This window comes from Oncorhynchus nerka, linkage group LG14 (genome assembly GCF_034236695.1).
Source record: "Oncorhynchus nerka isolate Pitt River linkage group LG14, Oner_Uvic_2.0, whole genome shotgun sequence".
Classification (NCBI taxonomy): Eukaryota; Metazoa; Chordata; class Actinopteri; order Salmoniformes; family Salmonidae; genus Oncorhynchus; species Oncorhynchus nerka.
Window position 1 is genome coordinate 27,359,001 of NC_088409.1, and position 20,335 is coordinate 27,379,335.

General features: G+C 44.9%; 2 protein-coding genes and 1 long non-coding RNA gene across 3 annotated transcripts; 1 reads left to right on the forward strand and 2 right to left on the reverse strand.

The window, feature by feature from the left end:
• Positions 1-902: 902 nt before the first annotated feature.
• On the reverse strand, positions 903-1,818 carry LOC115122345 (uncharacterized). Its single transcript, XR_003862452.2, has 3 exons — positions 1,731-1,818; positions 1,477-1,536; positions 903-1,147 (listed from the first exon to the last, which is right to left on the reverse strand). It is a non-coding gene; the product is annotated as an uncharacterized LOC115122345 (long non-coding RNA).
• Positions 1,819-5,963: 4,145 nt separating this feature from the next.
• LOC115122346 (protein Wnt-4-like) lies at positions 5,964-13,735 on the forward strand. The gene is made up of 8 exons (XM_029651553.2): positions 5,964-7,942; positions 9,352-9,505; positions 10,390-10,474; positions 10,651-10,782; positions 10,952-11,094; positions 11,205-11,345; positions 11,479-11,641; positions 11,741-13,735. Exons 1-8 carry the CDS (start codon positions 7,854-7,856, stop codon positions 11,908-11,910), a joined length of 1,077 nt encoding a protein of 358 aa, XP_029507413.2. The 5' UTR covers positions 5,964-7,853; the 3' UTR covers positions 11,911-13,735.
• An 87-nt stretch (positions 13,736-13,822) lies between these two features.
• Positions 13,823-19,367, reverse strand: LOC115122343 (cell division control protein 42 homolog). The gene is made up of 6 exons (XM_029651550.2): positions 19,276-19,367; positions 16,844-16,948; positions 16,482-16,554; positions 16,173-16,282; positions 14,931-15,128; positions 13,823-14,774 (listed from the first exon to the last, which is right to left on the reverse strand). The coding sequence occupies exons 2-6, from the start codon at positions 16,946-16,948 to the stop codon at positions 14,685-14,687; spliced, it is 576 nt and encodes a 191-aa protein (XP_029507410.1). The 5' UTR covers positions 19,276-19,367; the 3' UTR covers positions 13,823-14,684.
• Positions 19,368-20,335: the final 968 nt, after the last annotated feature.

The following is a 20,335-nucleotide window of genomic DNA, read 5'->3' on the forward strand; positions in this document are numbered from 1 at the left end:
ATGGTCTCCAGGGAAACTCTAGGCCACTGGTGACAGACCATAATATTCACAGACTGTCCTCCTGGCATGTCTACCACTGCACCCAGAAGACCTATGGAAGCCCACACGTAGGCTAGGCTACCACTGTGCATACTTACAGACTGCACTCACAGTATAGGACTGCTTTATAACACTTGCATGGGAATAACTCTAGGCCAACTGTACTGAAGTACATGGTACACATGGCATAGTCTTAAAAACACACCACAACACAATAGGTTTGCCACACACATGTGATTGTTCGGGACACACAGGGATACCAGAAACATGTACTGCTTGTGTCAATGATGGACTGCTGTGTCACATGTTAGGCATCTGTCTCTGGACTCAACAGAACAATTTATGGGATGGCACAGTACAGTTGGGGTCCATTGTCCCCATAGCCCTCACAGCATGCAGTGCTGTGGACACGGTAGAGAACATTAGAATGTGAAACAGGGTCAACATTGCATTGACAGCCACAGAGAATTCAACCATATAGAAGAGCATCTAAAGCAGTGGTTCCCAACCAGGGGTAGTAGGACTCCTGGGGGTACCTGGCCTATCCACAGGGGGTACTCATCAGCCCAAGAGCTTGACTCAGCTGCTGGGGGACTCGGACATGAAAGACATCGACCATGTCTTCGCTCAGAAGATTCATCAGACCATAGGCCTAATGGAAAAATGCACATGATGGGGTACTCCGGGCAGAGCAAAATACAGCTGGTGGTACAGTAGCTGAAACAGGTTGGATACCACAGATCTAAAGTATACACAGATGCATTCAGACTTGAATTGTGCAACAGATGGTCAGTAGATTGCATTGACCAGGGATGTTAATGTTTTGATGCCGTGTTTACAAACACACTACCTGACAGCATCAGCATGTTTCTTTTGTATTTTATTGAACCTTTATTTAACTAGGCAAGTCAGTTAAGAACAAATTCTTATTTACAATGACGGCCTACCCCAGCCAAACGCTAACCCGGGCTACGCTGGGCCAATTGTGTGCAGCCCTATGGGACTCCCAATCACCGGTTGTAATACAGCCTGGAATCTAACCAGGTTCTGTAGTGATGCCTCTAGCACTGAGATGCAGTGCCTTAGACTGCTGCGCCACTTAGGAGCTCTGTAGACAGAAACATTTAAAACACCTTGTGACAACTGCAGATGTATAAAAAAAAGGCTTTCTCAATTAGATTTGATCGATAGATTGATTTATACCCTAATGTGTTAGGACTGAATCAGTGATAAGAATCAAGTCATCTGGGATATGTGTGATGGATGCATTGTGTTTACATGGATGGACTGTGGACTGTCATGCATCACTCTGAATGGTTGGACTCTGTCCTTATGGGGTGGCATTTTCTAGATGACAGACAATATAATGGTATCATGTTGTAGTGTGTGTGTGTGTGTGTGTGTGTGTGTGTGTGTGTGTGTGTGTGAATTTCTTACCTCCCTCTCTCACCATCCCCGTCAGGTCTCTGCAAGTACATTTTTCCTGGCCCAGGGTTCCTGAAACCAAACACGGTTCATTTTGTGACTTTGTTACTGTATCGCTGATATTGATTTATCAGTAGTACATTATCAGCATATCAACCAGGCTTTTGCACCACTGTAAAGTTTATATCCTGCTTTTTTTCCAGAGGAAATAAGTAGACAAAGAAAATACAATTGTTGCTATTTACACTTGTATATTTTGGTTCTACCTTTCATGTTTTATTCCCCTGATAATAACAGGTGAAAATGCTTAGGAAATCAGTTCCTAAAAGCTACTGAGCCAAACCCACAGAATAAACTCACTCTCTCACCTTCTTTCTCTCCTGTGCTCTGTCACTATGGAGATTGAGGAGGGGTGGGGGGGACCCTGTATCAACCAATCACAATTTGGTTAGTGGGGGGGTAAACCTTCCTCTGTCCTTCCCCCTCCATATTCCCCACCCCTTCTGAATCACAGCAGCACAACATCCCATAATACTATGTCTCTGTAATAGGAGCCTGCTGACCATAAAAGGGAACATGTAAATAGTCTAGTGTGCCTTCTAGTCTGTCTTCTTTCCTTGATCTGCATTGATGTGCAAGACATGGACAGGTGAGAGAAACTCCTTAGTATGCACCTACAGTACATTGCTTTCACCTATCCTGTGTTTTCAGGTCAGTGCAGAGATTAGGAGAGGAGACCTTTTTAGACTATTGAGATGCACCTATGTATAGTAGCCCTCTGAGCCAACCCCTGGAGATGAAGGTTGGGGAGGGATTGGGGGCAAAGGAGGCGGTCTGAAGTCAGACATGTAGACAGACAAGTGATGACAGCTGGGATAATGAAGGAACACACTGCTAGACAGGGGGGTTAGACACACCCACGACACACACGCAACACACACACACACACACACACACACACACACACGGCACACAGGCATACAGACAAAAAATTGACAGGTAAGACAGGTAAGACAGACAGGTAAGACAGACAGGTAAGACAGACAGACAGACAGACAGACAGACAGACAGACAGACAGACAGACAGACAGACAGACAGACAGACAGACAGACAGACAGACAGACAAGCAAACAGACAGGCAGGCAGACAGACAGATCCTTAAAAACGTAGAACAAACACCTGTCCAGTAGATATGTCTTCTGCTGCTGTACTAAATAGCCTGGGATCCTACTCCCTCTACAGGTCAAGTGCACTGACTGTGCCCTGGAAGCAAGAGGCCCTACACCAGAATGATCTCTGCCTGGGTGGGGTTTAATTAGGTATGTTTCTATTGGGGTAATGGTCATTTGAAATTCACATTGTTTTTATTGTTTAGCTGTACAGTGTATGTCTTCCAGGTATGACTGTTATTGTTTAAATGGAGTTGCCACACCAAACCTGGAGGGAACGCAATGTCTCTCTACACCTGTCTGCCAGTGTGTCCAGCCCAGGTGTAGTGAGCCATTACTCTCTCTGCCTTTCTGACTGCACACCTCATAACATTTCCCCTCGCCATGACCCCAAGCCCCAATGTCTGCGATTGGATGTTCTGTTACCCCCCCAAAACCACACACCCCACCTTCCGTTTCATAACACCTGAATAGCACCCTACACACACACACACACACACACACATTCCACTCTTATCCCCCCATACCCGCACAACCCACACACTCTCCCCTAGCTTCCCCCTCTCAGGCCTCTGCCTGTCAACCTCTCTATCCCATAATACTCACAATCCCCTCCCTTTCTCTCACAGCCACCACCACCCCACCCCACCCACACACCCACCGCCTAACAACGCATCATCCCATAATATTCAGAGCCTCACACACTGCCCCCACCTCCACACATCTGCTGCTCACCCCCCCACCCCTCTAATATATCCATCCCATAATATTCACAGCTCCCTTCACCACCGCCCATGCACAGAAACACGTTATGAGCGCAAGCACACTTTCTTATGGTAGTATATTCAGCAGTACTAATTTACTATTCAGCCCCTGTCCTTACAATGGAAATGGGTAGCTTCAGAAGAAACCTCTCTCTCCGGTGGGTGTGCCTTTACAGTAAATGGTAGCGTCTAAGTCAGATATGACTGCCTTGTTCATACTCAGGCTGAGAAAACAGCTAGCATTTCCCCTGGGGGGGGGGGGGGAGAGAGGAGGGAGAGAGAGAGAGAGAGAGAGAGAGAGAGAGAGAGAAAGACAGAAACAAAGACAGAGACAGAAGGAGAAAGAAAGAGTTACCACCAGAAAGGGTTGAAAAAAGGAGGGATCACATTTCCATCCCAAAATAACCTAAGAGAAGGCTTTGCGATAGAGTTCATGGTTACCAGGGGGATTGAGGTCAGCTGGCCATCCAGTAATAGTCAGCACACTATGAGATAACAATACAGTACAGATATCTGGATGGAGTGGCAGCACAGCCCTACCTGTTATACTAGCTACATCATAATGCTATAGGGCTGAATTTATATAGCACTTTTTCAATGCTCAAAGCACTGGAAATCACACCAATATCCACCACCAATGTGTACTCGTTCCCTCCCATCAGTTGTATTTCTTTGTAGAATGAAAGTATCCAAGATAAAGTTTTTTATACACAGAATTATTTCAAAGATATTGAATTTGGCCACAGTTGGCCCTTTGAGGTGCGCTGTGCATAACACCTCTGACTGCACCACCCACCTGGATGTTAGGAAACCTCTTAAGAAGTTACACAAACTACTAAATAGGCACAGGTGTTGAGGTAGCTAGTTCACACCTGCAACGTGACTATAGACAATCAGAGCGTAAGTGAGGCCATCTATGATGATAAAAAGGGCTCCAACGGGAGGAAAGACAAATAAAATTGAGGGGATGTTATTTACGAGAGAGGGGTGAAGGGATGGAGGGATGAGCACAACGGAGGCGCCGGACGTGACAGTGGCGAGCCCATCGCCATGGCATTGCTGGGGGATACAGCGGAAGACGTCACTGAGAGAAATGGACGGACACAAAGGAGGAATACGACATGGAGTAGAGTTTAAAAAAGGAGGGAGGAGGGAAACAGAGAGAGGGACTGTTCAAACGGCGAGAGAGAGGGGTTTGAGGAGGTGGGAGTGGGGAGGTTGAGCCAACCCAGAATTAGGTTATTTATTTGTTTGTTTGGAGAGGACCTCGTGTCATTGGGTTCAGGTAGACTTTGGTATGCCATGCCATCATTATAGGTCGTAGGGCAGGGGTCAGATGGGCAACAAGGGCCTCATACACCTCTTTCAACGAGTTAACCAAACACTGTTCAGTATTATTAGATTAATTAGATAGGTGTATAAGTGATGGGCATATGCTACCAATCCCATCCCTGGACAGCCAAAGTGTGCAGGTTTTTGTTACTACCTAGCACTAAAACACCAAAATCAACTACTGGAGATCTAACATGGAATACACCCCAGCAGCAGGGGTATCCCTGCGCACGCACACACAGAGTGCTGTACAGGACCATAAGGGAGCACCAACCCCTCTCCCTGAACTCTAATATCAGAGTTTCCCTCTATTCTACATCCCTGAATGTTCCTTTCGCCCCCCTTTCCCTTTACCCCTTAACCTCAGTTTAACACCCCAGTAGTTTCTCTTCATCCCTCACTCCATCCCTCCCTCCCTCCCCTCCACTTTCGTGATTTATTTGCCTCAGTTCCAATATTTGTCGCCAGTGTGCTTTCTTCCCCTTGTCTAAATGTCACCCCTTCTTCTAAGACAATATAGAGAGGCAGAGAAAGAGCGAAGGAGAGGGTAAGTACGGGGGGGATAGAGGAGGGGTGTGGGGAACTCGTAAAAAGAGCAACAAAGTTTGGGAAGATTAAACATTAGGTAAGACACTTTCTCACATACATATATACACAAAAAACCAGTGTCACAATTCCTGGACGAGGGGTGGGTGTAGTCATCTCTATATCATATCACATTTTATTTGTCACATGCGCCGAATACAACAGGTGTATTAGAGTGAAATGCTTACTTACAAGCCCTTAACCAATGCAGTTTTAAGAAAATACCCCCCAAAAAGAAAGAGATAAGAATAACAAATAATTAAAGAGCAGCAGTTAATAACAATAGTGGGGCTATATACAGGGGGTACAGAGTCAATGTGCGGGGGCACCAGTGTCGAGGTAACTTATGTACATGTAGGTAGAGTTATTAAAGTGGCTATGCATAGATAATAACAGAGAGTAGCAGCAAAGTAAGGGGGGGAGCAATGCAAATAGTCTGGGTAGCCATTTGATTAGCTGTTCAGGGGTCTTATGGCTTGGGGGTAGAAGCTGTTAAGAAGCCTCTTGGACTTAGACTTGGCGCTCCGGTACCGCTTGCCATCCAGTAGCCGAGAGAACAGTCTATGACTACAGTGGCCGGAGTCTTTGACCATTTTTAGGGCCTTCCTCTGACACCGCCTGGTATAGGTGTCCTGGATGGCAGGAATCTTGGCCACGGTGATGTACTGGGCCATACGCACTACCCTCTGTAGTGCCTTGCGGTCGGTGGCTAAGCAGTTGCCATACCAGGCAGTGACGCAACCCGGATTAGGATGCGCTCAATGGTGCAGCTGTAAAATCTTTTTAGTCTCCTGAGGGGGAATAGGTTTTGTCGTGCCCTCTTCACGACTGTCTTTGTTTGCTTGGACCATGTTAGTTTGTTGGTGATGTGGACGCCAAGGAACTTGAAGCTCTCAACCTGTTCCACTACAGGTTGGCCGTGCATTCATGAGTGAACAGGGAGTTCAGGAGGGGACTGAACACGCACCCCTGAGGAGCCCCCGTGTTGAAGATCATCGTGGCGGATGTGTTAATTCCTACGATTACCACCTGGGGGCGGCCCGTCAGGAAGTCCAGTTGCAGAGGGAGGTGTTTAGTCCCAGGATCCTTCATCTTCTGCTGGGTATTTCATACAGGCCACTGTAACCACTGCACGCTTCAGTCAAACACACAATGTGGCATCACTGAGAACCTGTAGCTAGGGCCACTGAATGAACAGAAACATATCCTGACAGGTGCTTTTAAAGTTCTTGGAAACTGGTGGGTACACACGGACGAACACATGCACGAACGTACGTGCACGCGCACACACACGTCCGGGTCACATATTATGTCTTGTGCTTAACATGCACAGTGGAGCCCATGCCATTCATCTGTGTCAATGTTAATGTACTGTAGTGTAACCATTACACAGTGTCCCCTCCCTCTGACTGCCACCCTACATCTCTTCTCTCTCTCTCTCCCTGCCTCCCTCACTCTCTCCCTCCTTTATAACCCATCACTCCCATCTCACCATTCTCACTCTTTCTTTCGGTCTTTTACGGGACTGGACACACATTCATTTTCTTAACGAGGGGAAGCAACCAAGGGACAAACAGCAGAGAGGAAAAATGCTTTTTTACATATTTACCTATCGAAATCTTAGGGGCTTTTTTGGATGTTGACTTTCCCTCACTTTTGTTCTTTGTGTTATAATATTAGTCTCTTTCTCTCTCTCAAACATTTTCTAGAGAGAGAGAGAGAGAGAGAGAGAGAGAGAGAGAGAGAGAGAAAGAGTGAGAGAGAGCGAAAGAGTGAGAGAGAGCGAAAGAGAGAGAGTGAGAGAGAGAGAGAGAGAGAGAGAGAGAGAGAGAGAGAGAGAGAGAAAGAGTGAGATAAGAGAGAGAGACGGGAAACAGACAAAAAAAAGTGTCATCATTTTTATCAGTCTGCCAAATCATTGTAAAAAGTCATTTTATTTGGTCAAGAACCATACTATTTGGATATGACCTTTTTTATTTTCTAATTGAGTTGTTTTTAGACGTGTACCTGGATAACTTTACATGACAATACCTTCCTATAGGCATGTTCCTGCTATCACAGAGGTGGAAATTGTTCATCTATAACATTGATACCGTTCACTGAGAAATTTGATTTAATTTTCAATCTGGTCAGACACATTTCCAAAGAGAAAAACTACTGGACAGTGCTGGACATGAACTGGTAAGAACCCACGTTTATTACTAAGCTGTACTCATCCAGAGAACTTGTTATGTATTATACATAGCATTTTTCAAAGAAAATGAAATAGCACCCTCATCTACAGTCTTGATCACAGACCTGATGGTCGTGAATAAGTTGTAAGAGGGAGAGATGAGCTTCTCCGACAAAACACATTACTTAACTAACCAGGTCGACCTTCTCCTATCTGTAGATATGAGGGGATCATCCCCAAGCTCGGAACCAGAAACATAGAACTAACTGACACACTGACGGACAACGAGGCTTAACCGTGGAAACGGGCAGACTGCCGCCCAAGGACACTCACTGACCCACGGAGAAGGACAGACAGACAGTCTGATGCCAACTGTCTCCGCTGTCAATCTCACAGCACAACTCCTCCTGCTGTTGCTATGGGCAACCCACCCGACCATGGCAACCAACTGGCTGTAAGTCTGGCGTTCCGGGAGGGAGAGAAAGAGAGAGTTTGTTTGTCATGCTATAACTTTTAAAAGATGGTGACGTGCCTCTAAATCTCTTTCTGTCGCTCCCCTTTCTCTCTTTGTCTCTCCCTTGCTGACCTTTTCTCTCTTGTCCTCTCTCTCTTTCTCCCTCCCTTCACTGTGTCTTCTCTGTCCCTTTGGTCTACTGGTCTTTTTCTTGTCGTCTCTCCCTTCACTGTCTTCTCTGTCCCTTTGGTCTACTGGTGTTTCTCTTGTCCTCTCTCCCTTCACTGTGTCTTCTCTGTCCCTTTGGTCTACTGGTCTTTCTCTTGTCGTCTCTCCCTTCACTGTGTCTTCTCTGTCCCTTTGGTCTACTGGTCTTTCTCTTGTCGTCTCTCCCTTCACTGTGTCTTCTCTGTCCCTTTGGTCTACTGGTCTTTCTCTTGTCCTCTCTCCCTTCACTGTGTCTTCTCTGTCCCTTTGGTCTACTGGTCTTTCTCTTGTCCTCCCTCCCTTCACTGTGTCTTCTCTGTCCCTTTGGTCTACTGGTCTTTCTCTTGTCCTCTCTCCCTTCACTGTGTCTTCTCTGTCCCTTTGGTCTACTGGTCTTTCTCTTGTCCTCCCTCCCTTCACTGTGTCTTCTCTGTCCCTTTGGTCTACTGGTCTTTCTCTTGTCCTCCCTCCCTTCACTGTGTCTTCTCTGTCCCTTTGGTCTACTGGTCTTTCTCTTGTCCTCCCTCCCTTCACTGTGTCTTCTCTGTCCCTTTGGTCTACTGGTCTTTCTCTTGTCCTCCCTTCCTTCACTGTGTTTTCTCTGTCCCTTTGGTCTACTGGTCTTTCTCTTGTCCTCCCTTCCTTCACTGTGTCTTCTCTGTCCCTTTGGTCTACTGGTCTTTCTCTTGTCCTCTCTCCCTTCACTGTGTCTTCTCTGTCCCTTTGGTCTACTGGTCTTTCTCTTGTCCTCTCTCCCTTCACTGTGTCTTCTCTGTCCCTTTGGTCTACTGGTCTTTCTCTTGTCCTCCCTTCCTTCACTGTGTCTTCTCTGTCCCTTTGGTCTACTGGTCTTTCTCTTGTCCTCTCTCCCTTCACTGTGTCTTCTCCGTCCTTCTCTTTTTCTTTCTGAAACCCTGTCCCCTGTGTTCACTCCTCTTTCACCCATCATTGGCTCTTTCGCCCATTCTCTTCCTATCCCTCTATCCTTATACTCTATCTCACCCCTTCTCGCCATTTACCCCCTCGCTCTCCCTCAATCCCCATCTCCCCCACTTTCTCTTCCTCTATCTCCCCATTTACCCCCTCGCTCTCCATCTCCCCCACTTTCTCTTCCTCAATATCTCCCCCTCTGCCCCTCCCCTGCATCTCCCCCTCTGCCCCTCCCCTGCATCTCCCCCTCTCCCTCTCTTTATCTCTCTCAGCTCCCTGGCGAGGATGCCGCGCTCGCGGCCCGTGTCGGGTGCTGCCCTCTGTGGGCGGCTGAGGGGACTGTCCGTGGGGCAGGTGGGGGTGTGCAGGGCGCGGGGAGAGGTCATGGAGTCTGTGCGCAAGGCAGCCGAGATGGTCATAGAGGAGGTATAAGCCTGGGGCAGAACTGTCATCGGTTGTGTTACAAAAGTAGTAAAGTCCATGGGGAAGAGTTTTTTAAGATCAGCCATTTGTATTTTTATTATAATTATGGATCATCTTCTTCCACTTTATCCAGCATCATTAACATCTCCCTCATCTGTACTCAGTAAAGTATTAAACAATTGCACCAGTTTGACCAAAGTTCACTCTCCTCAGCACCTATGTAAAATGTCCTATTTGCCTGTCTATATGAACCCCGAACCCTTGGTCCCATTGGCTTGGCTGTTGGTCTGATCAGTGCCAGCACCAGTTTGACCAAAGTTCACTCTCCTCAGCACCTATGTAAAATGTCCTATTTGCCTGTCTATATGAACCCCGAACCCTTGGTCCCATTGGCTTGGCTGTTGGTCTGATCAGTGCCAGCACCAGTTTGACCAAAGTTCACTCTCCTCAGCACCTATGTAAAATGTCTATCTGCCTGTCTATATGAACCCCGAACCCTTGGTCCCATTGGCTTGGCTGTTGGTCTGATCAGTGCCAGCACCAGTTTGACCAAAGTTCACTCTCCTCAGCACCTATGTAAAATGTCCTATCTGCCTGTCTATATGAACCCCGAACCCTTGGTCCCATTGGCTTGGCTGTTGGTCTGATCAGTGCCAGCACCAGTTTGACCAAAGTTCACTCTCCTCAGCACCTATGTAAAATGTCTATCTGCCTGTCTATATGAACCCCGAACCCTTGGTCCCATTGGCTTGGCTGTTGGTCTGATCAGTGCCAGCACCAGTTTGACCAAAGTTCACTCTCCTCAGCACCTATGTAAAATGTCTATCTGCCTGTCTATATGAACCCCGAACCCTTGGTCCCATTGGCTTGGCTGTTGGTCTGATCAGTGCCAGCACCAGTTTCGTAATCGCCGTTGGAACTGCTCCACCACCCCACGTGGAGTCAACGTGTTCGGTAGAGTCATGAGCCAAGGTGAGGACAGCAGGGCCTCTCTAGTTACCACTGGAAATCTGTGGTTGTACCACAGTCATTAACATGCTGGTAACAGAGAAGCCGTTCATTCCACAAGGCTGAAATCAGAAGAACTAAGGACAGGTGTTGACATGGTAAATTAGTCCATTGCTGTCTTGAACTCTTCTAAAAACCAGGCACGCGTGAGGCAGCCTTTGTGCACGCCCTTTCCTCAGCGGCGGTGGCGGTTGCAGTGACGCGAGGCTGCAGCCGGGGGGAGCTAGAGCGGTGTGGCTGCGACAGGAAGGTCAGAGGGGTCAGTCCCGAGGGTGAGTCTGCGGTGTGGACCTCTGATCCTCTGTCTACGCTTGTGTCTAGACATCGGTCTATAGGTCTGTCTCTCTTGCTGTCTGTCAGTTAAACTTTGTCTCTATTGTCTTGAAATACATAGCTGGAAAATGTGCAGATGCTATCAACATCTTTCTGTCTGTCTTGCAGGTTTCCAGTGGTCTGGGTGCAGTGATAACCTGTCATATGGTGTGGCCTTCTCCCAGACCTTCGTGGATGAGACGGAGCGTGCCAAGGGGATGTCGGCAGGGCGACCCCTCATGAATGTCCATAACAACGAGGCTGGACGGAAGGTTGGTGGCGGTGGGGCACTCTGATGACATCATCAATCTTCACTTCTATTATCTTTTTTCCTCGTTTCCTTTGACTTCCTTATTGTTCTTTTATATTCCTCCATCCCCAGGCTATCCTCCATAACATGCAGGTGGAGTGTAAGTGTCATGGTGTCTCGGGATCCTGTGAGCTGAGGACCTGCTGGAAAGTCATGCCCCCATTTCGGCGTGTCGGCGCCGTGCTCAAGGAACGCTTTGATGGAGCCACAGAGGTACAGCCATATATTTGGGATATCATCTTCATTATTCATTTAATAGGTGACAAACCATTGGAAATTAGTGTTTTTTACTGCTTCCAGTCTTTTCAAAATCTCGAACATTCAACAAATACCCCCACTCACCCAGGTGCGTCTGTCCCGTATCGGCTCCAGGACAGCCCTGCTGCCCCGGGACCCCCAGGTCAAACCTCCCGCCGCCAGGGACCTGGTGTACCTCGCTGTCTCGCCAGACTTCTGCCGTCTCGACCCCGACAATGGGATCCCCGGGACAGCCGGCCGACGCTGTAACGGTGAGATTCAGTCACATCAGCAGCACTGGGATAAAGCTGTTTTGTATGTTCACATCCTTATTTCCTTTTCTCTACCTCGTCTACATCCTCCCCTCCCAGGCACCTCCCGGCTGGCCCCAGATGGCTGTGAGCTGGTGTGTTGTGGGCCAGGGTACCGGGCAGGCCGGGCTGAGATGGTGCAGCGCTGCTCCTGTAAGTTCTCCTGGTGCTGCTCGGTCCGCTGCCAGCAGTGCAAGAACACAGTGATGATCCACACCTGCCGAGAGTGAACCCAGTCTATGCAGAACCCAGAGCACTGAGCAGACACGCAAGAACCTTACACCTGTCCAGACACTCTAGAACACTACCCAGACACAACACTGTCCAGACACTCTAGAACACAACAGTACCCAGACACAACACTGTCCAGACACTCTAGAACACAACAGTACCCAGACACTCTAAAACACAACACTACCCAAACATTCTGGAACACTGCAATGACCAGACCAGTGGAGGCTGCTGAGGGGAGGACGGTTCATAATAATGACTGGACCGAAGTAAATGGAATGGCATGTATTTGATGTATTTTATACTAGTCCACTAATTCCGCTCCAGCCATTACCACGAACCTGTCCTCCCCAATTCAGGTGCCACCAACCTCCTGTGGACCAGACACTCTAGAATCAGGGTTCCCAACCTAGGAGGCGCCAATGTTTCTTTGGGGGGGAGACAGGACCTCCCTTGACATAAGGGGTATATTTTTTATTTATTGTTTACACCTTAAACAACGCATAAATCTGTGATGCTTTAGGCTAGAAACAAGGGGTAAAATTCCCAAGGAAGATGCGACTCTGGGAATATCTTTGGTTTGTCTCTATGACATTCAGAATCTGAGTTATGACCTAAAGTCAAGGAGTCAAAGAAATTGGACTTTTCTTGGGAAGTAATCTTATACAATGTGTGACTCTGTTGCTATCAATTGATCTATTCACTTTCTGTAAATGAGAATAGCTATAATTAAATTGAGGTTCATATACATTTTTTTTAAACATATTTGTTTCGAGGAATAACATTTTGGGAAATCGGGTCAAGACTTTATTTTCCTTATCCATTATTATTATAACCATTAAAAGAGCCTACCTAAAATCCTAGGTCCCTGAAATTAAACAAAGTTACATTTTTCAAATGTGAAAAGTGGGACCCTGAGGGAAAAGGTTGTAGAACACTGTCCAGACATTGTTCGGGGTGGCAGCGTAGCCTAGTGGTTAGAGCGTTGGACTAGTAACCGGAAGGTTCCAAGTTCAAATCGCCGAGCTGACAAGGTACAAATCTGTCGTAGATGTCGTACTGCCCCTGAACAAGGCAGAACTTTGTTCCTAGGCTGTCATTGAAAAAAATAATTTGTTCTTAACTGACTTTCCTAGTTAAATTTAAACAATTATAGGACACTGATGAAATGTTCTACAAAGTTGACCTGACTCTGGCCGTGTGGATAGTATAAGCCAGTGCATTATGAGAGTGAGGACCTACGCATGACAGAAACCTCTGCGTGGGAAGGGTGGAATGACCTCTCCCATTACCTCTAACGCTAGAAAGTAGAGATACTAACAAGCATGGAGAAAGGAAACTCCCTGCATAGAGCAATATTAACACTACCATTGAACATATTACACTCATGATGTACTCTTTCAACCTAAAAGGATGATGCAGCATTGCAAGTCAGTGTCCTACACTGACTTGTCTAGATCATAATGGCACACAGCCTACAGCGAGCACACACACAATTAACTTAAACTGACAAAGCCAAAATTAACCACTAACAGGGAAATTATTACAGCCCTTTTCTTAAATGGGTTTGATTTCAGTGTAGTAGGTAGTTGCAGTCTTTAGACATTTACTGTATTTATGAGTCTTTTGCCACTATTCTTTTATTTATTTGTACATCAATCATCCTGCGGCCCCTCCTCCTACCCCTCAGATTCCACCAGTAAGGATACCTGTCCATCCCCCAGTCCGTCTGCATCCATGTTGCTTTAGTCCAACGCTGCTGTGAAACCATTGTGATGCATGTTGCTACAGTGTTCTGCAGTCGACTTGATCAAATAAACTTGTTATGACTACAGTTTCTTCTATGATGTGTGCTGTATACGTCACGTGAAACATATATAGAAAAATAAGAATTACACACTAACTCAATGAAACTGTGTCAGTTAAACTATTTTATTACAAACATTCTGCAATTACAAACATCCAGAAGTTGACTAGGAAAAGGTTATAATCTCACCATCATTGTTTTTATCAAGATTAAGTTCAGATATTCAAAATACTATAGTTGAATTTGTTATACTATCAACCAATCACAATCAAGTTGGTAGTCAAGCAAAAAACTGTTTTTATTACGCAACAAAAAAATATAATATACGCTAAGAATTTCCCCAAAGAAAATCATAAAATGAATACATCATACATGACACAAAGAGATAAAAAATAATATAAATTCAGTTCTCTGTGTCGCCTGCAGAATACAGTCAAATCTGAGGCGAAAATGCACTTGGTGTGTCCCAAAAGGAAAAGTGACCATTCCAGCATGCTAGCCTGGTCGGGAGTGGAAATAAATCTTGTGTTCTCTCCCTCCCTCCTCAAAGTAGCAACAAAAGAAAACAATGTCAATGAAGTGTTTCCCCAAGGTATTTATTTCATTTAAGCTAGGCACAAAGGCAACATGACGGGCAGGTAGGAGAGCCCGCCCCACAGAAGTAATGTTAGGGTAAACACTTCAGATGTCTAAAGTATCTGGAGAAGGAGACTAGATGAAAGTTCTGTTGATTCCTTCCCCTCTTGTATTCTTTACTTGAAAGACCAAATTTCGCTCTCCTCTCCATTTTTCAATACATATTAAGAAGGCACAGTGCATGAATGTATTGGAGTCTCGATGCCATTTCATCTCCTTCCTTTTCACTCTTTTTTGTCCTTTTCAAGCTGTTGATCTGCTTCTCTTATTTGTAACCAACTCGCCTATTCTTAACCCTGCCCCTCTACCGCTCCTTCTCTCCTCCTCCCTTTATAACAGGACACAGCGTTTCTTGGATTTAGTCTCAGGAGGTTCCAAAGCTGCCAGGATGGCCTCGTCAAACACATTCTTCAGCCCCCTCTGAGAGAGAGGAAAGAGGGAGAGTTTGCATTGACTTTTCATGGTTTATAAATGTATTCTAACCTATTTTGTGAAGTACAGCAATGTTTCAGCCATCATGGGTCCTTATCAGCCCTTTTCCCCTCTAACCATGTAACATTATCCTTGGTTTCTTACCTGCGTGAGGGCAGAGCACTCCACATATTTGACGGCCCGGAGGTCCCGGGCCAGCTTGTCTCCGCTCTCAGGGGACAGGGGCCGCTGTTTGTTCTTGGCCAGCTTCTCCACAGTGTTGCTGTCGTCCCTCAGATCCACCTGGGTGCCGACCAACAGGAAGGGTGTACGAGGACAGTGATGGGAGATCTCTGGAACCCACTACAGGGGTCAAAGGATACACAGAGGTCAGAGTGTGTACAGAATCAGTTCATATGCTCAATTCAAAATATTTTTTACATGTTAGTCATTCAGCAGACGCTCTTATCCAGAGCGACTTACAGTTAGTGCATTCATCTTAAGATAGCAAGGTGAGACAACTACATACCCCAGTTGTAGGAAGTACATTTTTCAGCAAAGTGAGTGCTAGTAGTGCATGGTCTTTTTTCCCCCTGAGCTAGCCCCTAGTCATTCTGTTTGCAGATATCAACAGAGATCGATGTAAGCCAGGAATGGGCAACTGGAGGGCCGCGGATCAATTTCTCAAAATGTGTTTAAAAAAACAAAACAAATTTGGAACTCAGTCGGGGTCTCAACTTACTGTTGAGAGTTACAATAGTATAATACAATTTGCCACTTTTAAATGTGGTTGTGAATCAGGAGTTTCTTGTGTCATGTTAGTCACTGACAGTCACTTAATTAGCCATGTCAGCTAAGATTTTTTAGATTGGTAAGTTAGTCTAGTAATCTAAACTTGTAGTAATCATGGTCGACCGGGAGGCCCCCATTAATTTTGCAAACATTTATAAATCACTACGACAGTGTGTAGAATTTAAGAACCTTTGCTGTAAAACTACACATTTCTCTCCACCCTATGGCAAAATTTGTAGAATTGCATGAAATGTTCTCAAATTGTAAAATCTTCTCTCCGCCCCATGGCAAAATGTATAGAATTGAAGCAAACTTACTTTAAACTGCAACATTTTCTCTACACTCCATGGCAAAATGTGTAGAATTGCAGGAACTTAACTAAAACTTCAATGTTTTGCAGCCGCCACTGCGGCCCCATCAAAGTTGCCCATTCCTGATGTAAGCAATATGAGGATGACTTCACATAGCCTTCCAATGAGCTTTGCGAGATCTTTTGCCATAACAGAAGGTGAAGTGGCTAAGGAAAGGGTTCAGATCCACCATCTAGAAGTTTCTCTATGGGTAATAATACAAGGTAAAAAGTTGAGGTGTGGCGACTCAGAGACCAACACCGACCTTCTCTCGGACATTCTCAAAGGATGAGGGTGAGACGCAGGAGAAACAGATGAGGAAGACGTCCGTCTGTGGGTAGCTGAGAGGTCGCAGCCTATCGTAATCCTCCTGACCTGAGACAACCAACCAGAGGGAGAGAACACGGTGACAATGAAACGAATGTGATATTGAACGATTCAACTGGTTGAGTTGCAATTACAAGACATCATATGTTTTCAAGAATGAACAAAGTCAGACTAGGATTTAGTTGTAGCACACAGACTGCTTAAAAGGATATACAGACAAAATAATAAATGGACAGAGACAGATTACCTGCTGTGTCAAAAAGCCCAAGTGTGTAGGGTTCCCCTCCGATCATCACCGTCACTGCATAATTATCAAACACCTGCACACAAGACACACAAAAGAATGAGTAAAAGTTCAAGGGATGTTACCCATCTAAAATTATTTGATGAAGCAAATGTAAATCAATAAGCTAAATGTAAAAAAATATATATAAAAAAAAAAAGTTTATATAAAAAGGTTCAAATGACCCCAACTGGCAGGCTGGTTATGGTGTTAAAGCCCATTCTACCCTCCCACTCAGCTCTCTGGACATCACCCCACTGACCTCCACAGTGTTTAGGGTGTGACTTGTCTGCCCCTACTTACACCCTCCCCTGCCCACCTCTTACCGTAGGCACGTATTCTGAGGGGAACTTGTTGGTTGTGTAGGAGATAAGTAGACAGGTCTTTCCTACAGCTCCGTCCCCCACCACTACACACTTTATTGTCTGCATCTACTCGGCGAGAGAGAAAGAAAGACATAACAAAGTAGAGTTACTATCTCATGAAGGACATATTTGAGACCTTGCTTGTGACTCCACAAACTAAAAACAACATAACAGCACCCCGATTAGCAATAACACTGTCTGCCTGGCCTGCAGCCTATTGATGTACAGACAGGTGATGTTCATGGTGTGTTAGGCTAATGCTCAAAACAAGGGCATCTATTGATCATCAAACCACAAACGACGCTTGACCGCATTGGAAACATGCTGATTGTTACAAATGGATCCTTTATGAGGGGGAAGAACTTCTACTAGTCAACAGAAGGAGGTAGAGACAGACAGGTAAACAGACAGGGGTCCAGACAAATCTAAATATGCCTGGACTACCCCAAAAAACGTGTCTCTGTGACACACTTGGTGTTATGTAATAAAAAGTTATTTCCAGTTACAGCTAGACAACGTTAACTTCCGCATACTTGCATAGCATAGACATGACAGGGAATGGGAAGCGACATGATGCACTGTCATGACTACTTGTTGCGTTTTGCCTGATTTAAGATTCTAATTTCAAATCGTTACTTCTGCTTAATAATTAGATTAACACATTAGTAAAAGCAACTCTATACCCATCTGCTTTTAGCAACGCTAGTATTCCACACTTGTGACGCTAGGAATTATCTTGCAAAAAAAAGCGATATTCCACCGGAGGTTAAATAACGTTATATTTAAACTTACTCTGCCGATTGTCCTTAGGGTTAGTCCTTATGCGGGGGGAAATTGAGAAAAAACATCCACTAGAACATAAATTAAAACATACTTTCCAAACGTGGGTCAATTGTAGGCCCACTTTCTCTCTGCTTACTTCATGTCAAGAGTCATGCACATGTGCCATACATGCACAAAAAAAGCAAGATCTTGTTGGGGATTTTTATTTTGACATGTAAGCAGAGAGGAACTGACCTCGCTGAAGAACTACATGGGTCTACAACAGACCCACGTTTGGAAATGCTGGTTAATTATACGTTACAATATATGTTTTTTTTCTTCTCTTAATTCAAACCTGCATAACGACCATGCCTACAGACAATCGATAGAGTAAATTGTAATTAACTGTATAACTTCTGGCGAACTAGGCGGTTTTTTTTACAAGCTAATTCCCAGCAACGCTAGTGTGTAAATGCTAGCGTTGCTAAAAGCAGCTAGTCTATACTTAAACATGTGAAAAGGAAATGGCATCTCTTATGAATAAACAATCGACTCTACCGTTATGGCTTAACTAACTTCGGCAGACAGCAGGCGAACTGGACAGCAGGGCACCGGACATAGGCTGCGTTTAGACTGGTTGACTAATTCTGATCTTTAGACCAATCAGATCAGCAATAAAAAATAAAACAATTCTGATGTGATTGGTCAAACGACCAATTAGTGGAGGAAAAAGTGGACCTGCTTGTCTAAATGCACCCATAATTCCCAGAAAAAAAATGCAAGGACCGCAAGCATGCCATTGCATAGCTACAGATTGTTACACCAAATAATGTGATTTAACCATAGATGTTGGGGATCCATTACTGGGAGTTAGTTACACGTTAGGTACTGTTTGGCGTAGCACAGAGAATTTTCAACCAACCTTAATTTGGCAACACTAAGATGGCGCCGTACACATTCATAACTGAGCATTTTCTGAATTCAAACGCACTACCTGCAACTGGACACAGACATTTTAGAATATACATGTTTGACCGAATTGACAACGAAGTTTGTAAAGATTATATCACTAAGGTTGGTCAAATTTCCTGTGCTAACGCTACACCATACAGTAACCTGTAAATCCCAGTAATGGATACCAACAATATTTGGTTTCACGCATTATCTGGTGTAACAATCTGTAGCTAGCCTTTAAAGCCTCAGTCTAAAAATGAAAGTTAAACCTTACAATTTGTTCTACACTGTATGAAGTCAGGCAAAATTGAACAATACTTTCATACCAAACGTTAGCTACCGGCTACTCGGGAGACATTAACGCATTTAACTAGCAAGATAATTTGGGGTAAAGTTAAATTGTCATAAAACATTTCCGACAGTTGGTTATTTTGTACAGTCCTCATATCATGAAAGTTTTCAAAGTTATGACAATGTGGATTGGCTGGCAGGCATTGCCCCTCGGTTAGCCTGTGATTACTAATTTCCTAAAAAGTCGTTTATGGTCGTTAACAATTCAACGTTTCTTACGTGAGTAGGCACCTATATATAACGATGGCTTAATCTATACTACAACTGTCTTCACATTTATTCAACTAAAACAAATTCATTATGCCCGTTTTGAGAAAAGTACTCACCGTTTTCTCCGGCAATTAGGCGTTGGTTACATCCGGGTTTGACTAGACCACTTCTGCGCAGCTGCGAGTCAGGATTTTTTTCTTCGTTTTTTCCCCCCGTCCTTGTGACAGTACTGCCTCCTACCGACAATAAATACAATGAAATCAAATTGTATGGTCGCATACACATATTTAGCAGATGTTATTGCGGGTGTAGAGAAATGCTTGTGTTTCTAGCTCCAACAGTGCAGTAGTATCCAGCAATTCACAACAATACACACAATCTAAAAGTAAAATAATGCAATTATATAAAAAGTAGGATGAGCAATGTCAGAGTGACATTGACTAGAATACAGTACAATACAATATATACATATGAAATGATTAGAACAATATTCTAAATATTAATAAAGTGAATTGTGTTCCATTATTACAGTGGCCAGGGATTCCATGTCTCTAAGGTGCAGGATTGAGTGACCGGGTGGTAGCTGGCATCTAGCCAGTAGTATGTATGACAGTGACTTGTAAACAAAATATCAACAACAAATAAATCAACTTCATAAACGTGACTTAATCCAATGGGTGGAATGGACTGGAGTGAAAACTGAACCCCACGAGGATAGCAGTACAGTGGAAATGCACACCATCTAAAATCCTCAAAAAAAGTACTACAGCTGCACCATTGAGAGCATCTCGACTGGCTGCATCACTGCTTGGTATGGCAACAGCACCACCCCCAATCGCATGGCGGTTCAGTACATCACTGGGGCCGAGCTCCTTGCTATACAGGACCTCTATAACAGCCGGTGTGAAAGGAAGGGCCATGAAATTGTTAGACTTGAACCACCTAAGCTATAGACCTTTCTCTCTGCTTCCGCACGGTAAGCGGTACCAGTGCATCATGTCTGACACCAACAGGCTCCTAAACAGCTTCCATCTCCGAGCCATAAGACTGCTAAATACAGTTGAAGTCAGAGGTTTACATACACTTAGGTTGTAGTCATTTAAACTCGCTTTTCAACCACTCCACAAATTTCTTGTTAACAAACTATAGTTTTGGCAAGTCGGTTAGGACATCTAC